The sequence below is a fragment of the Notolepis coatsorum genome (genome assembly GCF_963971535.1).
Source record: "Notolepis coatsorum genome assembly, chromosome: 1".
NCBI lineage: Eukaryota > Metazoa > Chordata > Actinopteri > Aulopiformes > Paralepididae > Notolepis > Notolepis coatsorum.
The window spans coordinates 255,402,752-255,413,133 of NC_140165.1; the positions used below are offsets into that span (position 1 = coordinate 255,402,752).

The 10,382-nt window shown below is 41.5% G+C and overlaps 1 protein-coding gene across 1 annotated transcript in view; it reads left to right on the forward strand.

The window, feature by feature from the left end:
- Positions 1 to 4,543: 4,543 nt before the first annotated feature.
- LOC311224736 (coagulation factor X) overlaps positions 4,544 to 10,382 on the forward strand; it is a gene marked incomplete at both ends in the record, with an annotated part of 25,519 nt that continues 19,680 nt past the window's right edge. Inside the window, 2 exons of the mRNA XM_084309834.1 lie at positions 4,544 to 4,616; positions 10,138 to 10,304. Of these exons, the coding sequence (XP_084165960.1) occupies positions 4,544 to 4,616; positions 10,138 to 10,304 (240 nt within the window). The remainder of the gene's footprint in view (positions 4,617 to 10,137; positions 10,305 to 10,382) is intronic.

The window sequence follows — 10,382 nt, forward strand, 5'->3', positions numbered from 1 at the left end:
AGCTTATGGAATGTAATGGAAAACTGATCCTAGGTCTGTGACTACAGGCAGGAGGCTACGGTGTGGTGACATCAGTCAGCAGTGCCAAATAGCAGTGTAGTTTCCCAGCGAACAAAAACATAAACGTTATTTTGCTACCTTTACGATTAATTGCGAATATTTTCATGTTGAGCTATAGATTGTGGATGAATACGCACAGAAAGGTACACCATGCCAAGGTTAATGCTTTATTTATCTAAAACAAGCCGATTTTGAAATTGTCAATGGGGAAATACATTAAGGCTACGTTTAGACGAGCGTTTTGTGAACAGAAACCGCAAAAGTCATCTTGCGGTTTCACTTTTAATTTTACGTTTAGACGAGCGTTTTGGGGTGGAATTCTCCGTGCAGACGACGCTGTAACGAGTCGACCCCGCTGTCACACGATTGGCGCATATGTCACATGACGTGCTGTGAAGACCCGCCCTACTCTGCCTCTGATTCGCAGACTGTGGATGGGGAATGTGATTGGACCAAAGCAGAGTCACTCGCAGACAGTGGGTCCACTCACGCCGCGGGACAGATTCTTGTGTATTTAACCCTTTCACTGCCACACGACAGCCGGTTGTGTGATAGTAAAGGGTTAACCTTCTGTCGTGTGGCAGTGAAAGGGTTAAAAGTACTGCCAATGTAGCCTTCAGGTGATCTCCGTTGATATAGTCAGACATACTTGCTTTGTTTACGTCTCGGCTACTGGCGCATACCTGCTACCTGTGACGTAAGCAGTACGCGCGACCAGAGCCGTGACAACCCTTTCGTCATCGTTTTAACAGATTTATACGGTTTAACAGTTTAGACGAGAGCGCAAAGCTTTTGCGTTTCTAGGAATTCCACCCTGGAAGGTAGTCTCACTTTTTTGCGGTTTCACCCCGTAAAAACGCCGTTTCCGTATAAACAAAAGGCACATCCGAAAAAACATTTTTGCGGATTCACCTGCTAGCGTTTCCGTCTAAACGGGGCCTAAGTGGAACAGAGGGTGGAACAGGACACAACAAAAATGACGTAACCACTACACCTCCCTATTATGGGGGGAAATCTTTTTGCATAATTTTGGTGAATTTCTTTTGGGAATAACATTCAATATCTTCAGTTTTATAAGATAAGATATTCCTTTATTGATCCCCTTGGGGAAATTCAGGCATCATAGCAGCATGGGGGAGGGGGAGGGTAGGTGCAGGTAGTAAAAACAAGCAGTGTAAACAATATAACAAGTCAATATAAATTAACTAACTGAAATATACAGTATCACAGTATCACATAAGATGCAGTATGCATAAGGTAGTGTTATTGTCCTTTTTAGTTTCCTTCCTAGTAGTTGTAGTTGTAGTTGGATGTCTGGCAGCAGTCCCTGCCCACTGTTGTGGAGCCTGATGGCTGCTGGTATGAAGGACTGTCCGAGGCGGTTAGGTCAGTGTTGAGGGGGTATGAGTCTGTGACTGAACGTGCTTCTCATCTTGACTGTACGGCCCGCGGGATGATTCTGACCAGCCCGCGAAAGATTAGATTTTTTTTTTTTTTTTTTACTTTTTTCTTTTCATGTCAACGTTCACACGCACAATATACGCTTACCTAGGATTTGACTTGATTCAACAACAAAGCAGTCGGGGCAAGCCGAAAACGGTCGAAAGTGTGGTTATTTGAAGTTTGGATTTCTTTTTTCACAACTGAGGTAGGTAGATAAAAAATTTTGAGACTAAAGTACAGAAAAAAGGTACCGTTGGGTACCGGTATCGATTCACAGGTACCGGTACCGTATCGGTTCAAATGTGAACGGTACCCATCCCTACTGAACACACAACTGCAGGGCAGTTTGCTCATGAAATGCATAGCCATGTGAAAGCTTTCATGACAAAGTTGCAATTAATTTCAAGGCAACTAGGCAGCAACAATCTCAAACACATGAAAACCCTGAAAAAAGTCAAACCATCAGCTGATCACCGGCACAGGTACTCATCCATGTTGGGAGCACTGCATGATGAATTTTCAAGGCGTTTTCAAGATTTCAAAAAGGTTGAGGATGAAATGCAGCTGGTTTCCTCTCCCTTTACCTGCAGTGTTGATAGTTGTTCAGCTTGAACTCATTGACCTGCAGTCTGATTCACTACTGAAAGAGCACTTTAAGTCAGCATCACTGCTAGAGTTCTACTCTGCTCTCAAGGAGGAGAACTTTCCAAACATGAGGAGACATGCTCAGAAGATGTTGGTTCTCTTTGGATCCACCTACATATGTGAACAGACATTCTCAGTCATGACGTTTACCAAGTCCAGGTACAGATCCTCTCTCACTGATGAACATCTGGCAGCTGTGCTTCGCATCTCCACCTCAGACATGCAACCTGACTTTGATGGACTTGTTAAAGCTCAACAGAGACTGGATTTCTCACACTGAATGAAAAAAAAAGAACTGAAGAACACTAAAATGTGGAAATATAACAAGTGAAATGGGACACTTGATATTTTTTTTCTTTTTTTTTGCATAGTTCTGAAAACATTAAATGTTTAATATAGATAGGCATGTAAAGTAAAAAAGGCTACAAACTGGGACACTTTTCTTTACACAGTTCAGTGACATGTCTTGTTTATTTTTGCTATAAGATGATGTGATGTCTTTAGAAAGCTAAGAAAATCCTTGTTTCAATAGTATATGAAACTCAAAATGCTCTTTGTTATTAATGTTTCACATTTTGTTCATCATTTTGGAAATAAATTCTATTTGAATAAATGATATTTTTTAAAGCTAACCTCACCTTTTAATTGCCAAATAATAACATACACTCTTACCAGGGGTCAAAAAAATGCCATTTACTGCTTTTTATATAGAAATAAAATTTATATTATGCATAATTGAGTTTGGAATTTTGGCCCGGCCCTCCAACATATTTTCAGTTGCTCATTCGGCCCCCTGGGAAAAATAATTGCCCACCCCTGTGTTAGAGTCTTCAGGGTATTCTTGTTTACCAGAGAGGAGATCCGGTGACTACAGTGTAGGCCAGTTGTAGACGGTGAAAGCAGCAGGTAGTTGTGACTACAGTGTAGGCCAGTTGTAGACGGTGAAAGCAGCAGGTAGTTGTGACTACAGTGTAGGCCAGTTGTAGACGGTGAAAGCAGCAGGTAGTTGTGACTACAGTGTAGGCCAGTTGTAGACGGTGAAAGCAGCAGGTATTCCCCTTCAAAGGCTCCTGTTTGTCACAACGGTAGGAATTATCTGCCTTGTTTTACCCCCCGCCCGCTGATCCTGACATGCGTCAATATTTACAGTCTGGTTAAAAATCAATGGAGCAGAGTTTGATGCTGTTCCTCCATTTGAGTCCAAACAGCCGTGGATTAAAGGCAGGTAGGATCGTCTCTTCCTATTAAGCGTCTGTCGTAGAAAAGGCCTGGAGGGTATAGAGGACTGGGGCTCAAATCACCATTGATTCAAATGAATTTACTACTTTACGTTCATTAAACATGTAAACAAGAGCAGGGGTTCTGGTTCTGGTGTGATGCCAGGTGTGACCCGCTCATTTCTGTTCCTACAGTTCATAAACAACAACGCAGGGAACACGCTGACATTATGGGAAATGCGCTTACCGTCTTCTCCAGAGTCAGACAAGAAGATAGATACCAGTTTCCTCTCTGTGTGTTCAGCAGAAAGCTAGCCTAGCTTAGCACAAATGAATGGAAGTGGATACAGACCAGCTAGCCTAGCTGTTGGCCCAAAAACTCTCTCCCGGAGTTTTAAACTAGAAGAAAGACAGCATTTTGTTTTCAAATTCTTGGTGAATTGCTGATATTCATTAAGATATTCATTAAGTCATTAAGTGTGAATGTTCAGCCTGATCCCGCCTTAAAAATATGTAAATATAAAGTGCTTATCGATCGACAAAGTGCACAGCCTCTGTACCTGGATGTTGTGAATACAGCCTCTGTACCTGGATGTTGTGAATACAGCCTCTGTACCTGGATGTTGTGAATACAGCCTCTGTACCTGGATGTTGTGAATACAGCCTCTGTACCTGGATGTTGTGAATACAGCCTCTGTACCTGGATGTTGTAAATACAGCCTCTGTACCTGGATGTTGTAAATACAGCCTCTGTACCTGGATGTTGTAAATACAGCCTCTGTACCTGGATGTTGTGAATACAGCCTCTGTACCTGGATGTTGTGAATACAGCCTCTGTACCTGGATGTTGTAAATACAGCCTCTGTACCTGGATGTTGTGAATACAGCCTCTGTACCTGGATGTTGTGAATACAGCCTCTGTACCTGGATGTTGTAAATACAGCCTCTGTACCTGGATGTTGTAAATACAGCCTCTGTACCTGGATGTTGTGAATACAGCCTCTGTACCTGGATGTTGTGAATACAGCCTCTGTACCTGGATGTTGTGAATACAGCCTCTGTACCTGGATGTTGTGAATACAGCCTCTGTACCTGGATGTTGTGAATACAGCCTTTGAATTTAGTATCGGATGTGAACATTTGAAATGTTTCTGCACCTTAGTGTTGAGCTGTGAGGGATGCTGCTGTCTGACGTGTGCTGGCTCCCAGCGCTGGTGGTCCTGTTCTCCTCTACACCCCTGACCTCCACAGGTAGGTGGTCCTGTTCTCCTCTACACCCCTGACCTCCACAGGTAGGTGGTCCTGTTCTCCTCTGCACCCCTGACCTCCACAGGTAGGTGGTCCTGTTCTCCTCTACACCCCTGACCTCCACAGGTAGGTGGTCCTGTTCTCCTCTGCACCCCTGATCTCCACAGGTAGGTGGTCCTGTTCTCCTCTACACCCCTGACCTACTCATCTCCTACTGGTCAGGATGGGAGCCTCCTCTCAGCCAGGCTAACCTACATGTACTTTGTACTATTGTGTCACTCACCATTAAACCTATATTGATCATGAAGATCCGCCTGGTTCCACCACTGTCAACATTATGAAATCATGATATATATATATTTCATTTTATTTTATCATTTTTTTTTGTATTTTATTTTTTTATAATTTTTTAAACAAACATGACAACACACGATAAGATATACAAGCATTAGTTGTCAGTGCACATCCAATGAAATCACATTTGAGTTAATTGTCTTATATAGGATATACCCTTAATACCTGTTATCTAAAAACTTACACACATGCTCCAGCTCGTACCCCCCCCTTCCGGACCCCCCATTGGATAATCCATCCATTTTCCCTCGCTCCTAACCAGACATTACCATTATATGCTAGATTTTATTTTCTCCACCACTTCTAAACACAATGTCATTTTGGATTCATTGAGACCCAAAATTCTTGCTGTAGATATTTCTTGATAGATCACATCGAGATATGTAATAATCCAGACCTTTCGGCACATTTTTTCCGGTTGGAACCATCGTGATGCTATCAGCTTTTTAGCCACTGTGATACCCGATAAAACCAATCTCTTTAGCTGTGGATGTACTGCACACTCAAAAACATCATTCAGCAGTAGTACAGAGGGGTGTACAGGTATATTCCAAGTTAAGAGATTTGATAGTTGCTGGGTCACCTCTTTCCAGAATATCTTAACTGGTGGGCAGTCCCAGTACATGTGCATAAATGTCCCCTCGTCCCCATTTGTACATAAGGAGCATTTGGAGTCTTGTATGAGACCCATTTTTTTCAGTCTTATAGGAGTCAAGTATGTCCTGTGAATATAGTTAAGATTGATTTGTTGATGGTCCGGGTTCCTTGATGTGAGTCGAATATTTGCCCAGGCTTCTTGCCAATCAAAATCACTTTCCAGGTCTGGTATATCCCTCCTCCAGACGGAGTCTAGTTGAAGGGTTTCATATGAGGACGTTAGTAATTGATGATAAAAATCTGAAACAAAACCTCTTGATGTCTCTCTTTCATAGAAGAATTTGTGGTATCTGTGGTATACAATTGGTATATTTAATGGAACACCGTGAGCCTTCAAACATGCCAATAACTGTGCGTAAAAATAATATGTGGACTTGGTGAGATAAAAAAAATTGCGTATTTCATTGAAACTACAAAAACCCTGTTTGTTGAAAACGTCTCCTAATGAGTGTATGCCTTGCTGGTGAAAAGATGCAACAGGCTGCCTCCTCGTGTACCGGAGGGGACACGTGATGCAAGGCTTCTATCCTCACTACAGCCGACCAGTGGGAGGCATAGTCTAGCAACGTTCAAGACAGGGGAGGGGAGAATTGGAATTACGAAATTGGGATGGGAGAAAAATAGAAAAATAAGGAGAAAAAGTGGATAAAAAAAGAAAATCTCTCTGAGACACACATACATGTAGAAATTAATATCTCTCTGAGACACACATACATGAATACATTAATATCTCTCTCTGAGACACATACATGTAGACATTAATAATATCTCTCTCTGAGACACATACTGTACATGTAGACATTAATATCTCTCTGAGACACACGTACATGAATACATTAATATCTCTCTCTGAGACACACATACTGTACATGTAGACATTAATATCTCTTTGAGACACACATACATGTAGACATTAATATCTCTGATACACACATACTGTACATGTAGACATTAATATATCTCTCTGAGACACACATACTGTACATGTAGACATTAATATCTAAGTTAATTAATATGAGACACACATACATGTAGAACTTGTAGACATTAATATCTCTGAGACACACATACATGTCGACAATATCTCTCTGACATGTAGACGTTCATCTTGCTGTGGGGCACTTTGGGCTGCGGTCCATGTGTGAACGGTGCTATATAGATAGAGTTGTTATTATTTATTATTATAAAAAATTTATGCATTGAAATGTCTGTAAGTCTCGACGACATTGAAAATGAGGATGATAGGGTGACCAGGTGTACCTGAGTGTAGGGTGACCAGGTGTCCCCCTTTTGGTTGTACTGTCCCACCATTTGACCGAACGTCCCATATATTGAGAGGATGTCCCTCTTTTCGAAGCAAAAAAAAAACATTGGTCTAAAAGCCCCTCCCTACAGTAAACGTAGCAACCCGCCTCTTGTCCACACACATTGCTCTGCTTGTGACGCTACCTCATATCGCAGATCTGATTGGTTAGGTAGTAATTTAGCGCTCTGCTCGTGAGAGTCGTGACGCTACCTCATATCGCGTGTTCCCTAGTTCTGTGTTAACAGGGAATATCGAACACAAGACATTCCTGTCAAGTGATACAGTTTGAATATTTAAAACAGATGTTAGGTGGTAACAAGCCGGCTGCCAGTGCCAAGATGAATGTGGAGAGATATAATTCTGTATTTAATTTGTATTTATTTTGATTTAACCTTTATCTATTCGGTGAAGACCAGTTATTCTAATAAAAAAAATTACATTATCTATCTGTCCCACTTTGTCCCACTTTGTCCCACCAAAATCTTACTGTTGTCCTGCTTTTGGACTTTTTGCATCTGGTCACCCGGTGACCTCAAGTGTCCTTTTCGAGAATAAATAAAGGTTTGAATGAATTATTATACAATGGCATGCAAATTTCTTGATTCTGATTGGCTGAAACACTTCTTTCAGACGTTGTTATTTCTCATAACACACTCCACGTGATCCCAGAACCCGCCCACAACCGAATTACTTTGTTTCCGAATCACTCCGCCATTCGTGTTTTTAGGAATGAAACCAAGATGGCGGACAATAATCTTTATGAATGGATGTATTGATAGCGTCATAACGACTCATTCAAAAACAATAAAGTCACGTGGAATTTGTTAGTTGCTTACACAATGTTGGATTATGTAATTGGTTGGTCATGACTCATTGTGAAACTAAATATAAATCGCGGGAAGTGTGTTGTTAGATGCCATTCGTTGTAGAACCTCCCTCTCCTTCAAAAGGACACTGTCATTTCACTGTTAATAAAATGTTCAATCAATCAATCAATCAATCAAATAACAACCGCTAACTTCACTGTTAGATGGCATGCTTTGTAGCAACCTATGTATAGATGTAGCACTGTCTATCTGTATGTCATATATGTTATGATGCATTGAAAATGGGGGACCCTGATGTAAACAAGACGAAAGTCTTTCTCTGGTCTGCATCCCCTTAACAATTGTGTGTATTGGGCTGTACTGTATTGTACCCATTCTGCAATCTGTTAATAACATTTTCAATCAATCAATCAATCAATCAATCAATCAAATAACAACCGGTAACTTCACTGTTAGATGGCATGCTTTGAAGCACTGCACTTCCCAGCTGCTTCTAGACATGGAGGCAACTTCTTTTTTCTTTTTTTTTACCTACTTTTTCTGCTGATGGTTTTGTGAATAAATCTCCATTATGCTTCAATTACTGTGTGTTTATTGTATAGCAATAAGGTTGGATGAATTCGGCCATTGTATAAAAGCATTACATCACGCGACAGAGTGTGTTATAGAAATTAGATCATGCCTATGGGGGTCTAACGACCCTCGGCTGCGCCTCGGGCCTAACAACCACCCATAGGCGTGATCTAATTTCTATAACACACTCTGTCGCGTGATGTAATGCTTAAATGAATGACTGACAGCTGTAGTGAGTAGTTTGACTGGTCCTGGATCAGAGTGGTGCGGAGCAGCTGTAGTGAGTGGTTTGGCTGGTCCTGGATCAGATTGGTGCGGAGCAGCTGTAGTGAGCAGTGATGCCGGTAACGCGTTACTAAGTAACGCGTTATTGTAATCTGATTACTTTCCCCCGAAAATAGTAATCTAACGCGTTAATCTTTAAAAGCCAGTAATCTGATTGCAGTTACTTGTCCAAGTGGCTGTGCATTACTATTTCGTTACTATCTCATCATAAATTCATAATGCAGGCGGAATGCAGTATTTTATTTCGTTTTCGACAGTCAAAAATACATTTTGAGCTGTTTTTCTTATTATTATTATTATGGAGTGACGTGGTGTGGCAGTGAAAGGGTTACACAAGAATGTGTCCCCGCGGCGTGACTGGACTCTCTGTCTGTGAGTGACTCTGCTTTGGCCCAATCACATTCCCCATCCACAGTCTGCGAATCAGAGGCAGAGTAGGGCGGGTCTTCACAGCACGTCATGTGACATATGCGCCAATCGTGTGACAGCAGGGCTCCGTTGTTATGTTCGTCTGAGAATTCATTTACAAAACGCTTGTCTAAACGAAGTGAAACCACAAGAAGACTTTTGCGGTTTCTGTTCAGACTTCCACCCCAAAACGCTCGTTTAAACGTAGCCTCAGTCAAAATACTGTCTACCGCTAAAAACAGCACATCCAATTGCATTGAAAGCATCTGGAATCACAACACTAGCCGACGCTTCGACTATGAATTGAAAATGGGGGACCCTGATGTAAACAAGACAAACGTCTTTCTCTGGTCTGCATCCCCTTAACAATTGTGTGTATTGAGCCGTACTGTATATTGTACCCATTCTGCAATCTGTTAAATAAAGTTTTCATTCATTCATTCATTCATTCAGGTACAGGAGGACTTTCCCTATTGATTAATGTATATTTGATGGTGGCAGAGCAAAAGCTCTTATTTGCCAGATTTACAGTTAATTTACATGTTAAAGAGAGACTGATTGTATGTTTATAGAGAGACATTTATAAAAACAATTTAATAGTTACAGTTGATATAATTGAATAGTTCAGCCTGCATTTGTTAGATGTGAATAGATACACTGGTTTTGTACAACCACCACTGGCTGGCTGCTCTAATGCTGTGAGCATCATAGACTGTTGCTTTACCATACTTGATGGTACAGAAGCTGAAGCACTAGTTTAACAATTTACGTTATGTGCAGAGAAACAAGTTAAAAACAATTTATGCACTTTCAATAAAGCGTTTAAAAAAAACTGTTGGGGGAACGACGACGACTTCGTAACCTAGTTACTTTCAAAGTAACTAAGTTACTCTGATAATCAAGTAATCAGTAAAGTAACTTGGATTACTTTTTAAAGGAGTAATCAGTAATCGTATTACTTTTACAAGTAATCTGTGGCATCACTGGTAGTGAGTGGTTTGGCTGGTCCTGGATCAGAGTGATTCTGAGCAGCTGTAGTGAGTGGTTTGACTGGTCCTGGATCAGAGTGATGCTGAGCAGCTGTAGTGAGTGGTTTGGCTGGTCTGCTCCACAGTGTTCCTGGATCAGAGTGATGCTGAGCAGCTCCTCAGATCCCCCAGGAGGCCCAGGGCCAACTACTTCCTGGAGGAGGTGTTGCCAGGCAACCTAGAGAGGGAGTGCTACGAGGAGGCCTGCTCCCAAGAGGAGGCCGATGAGATCTTCCAGAGCAAGGAGAAAACGGTACAACCTTAAAGGAACACGCCAACATTTTGGGGAAATTAGCTTATTATCTTCTCCAGATAGAGACAAGAAGATAGA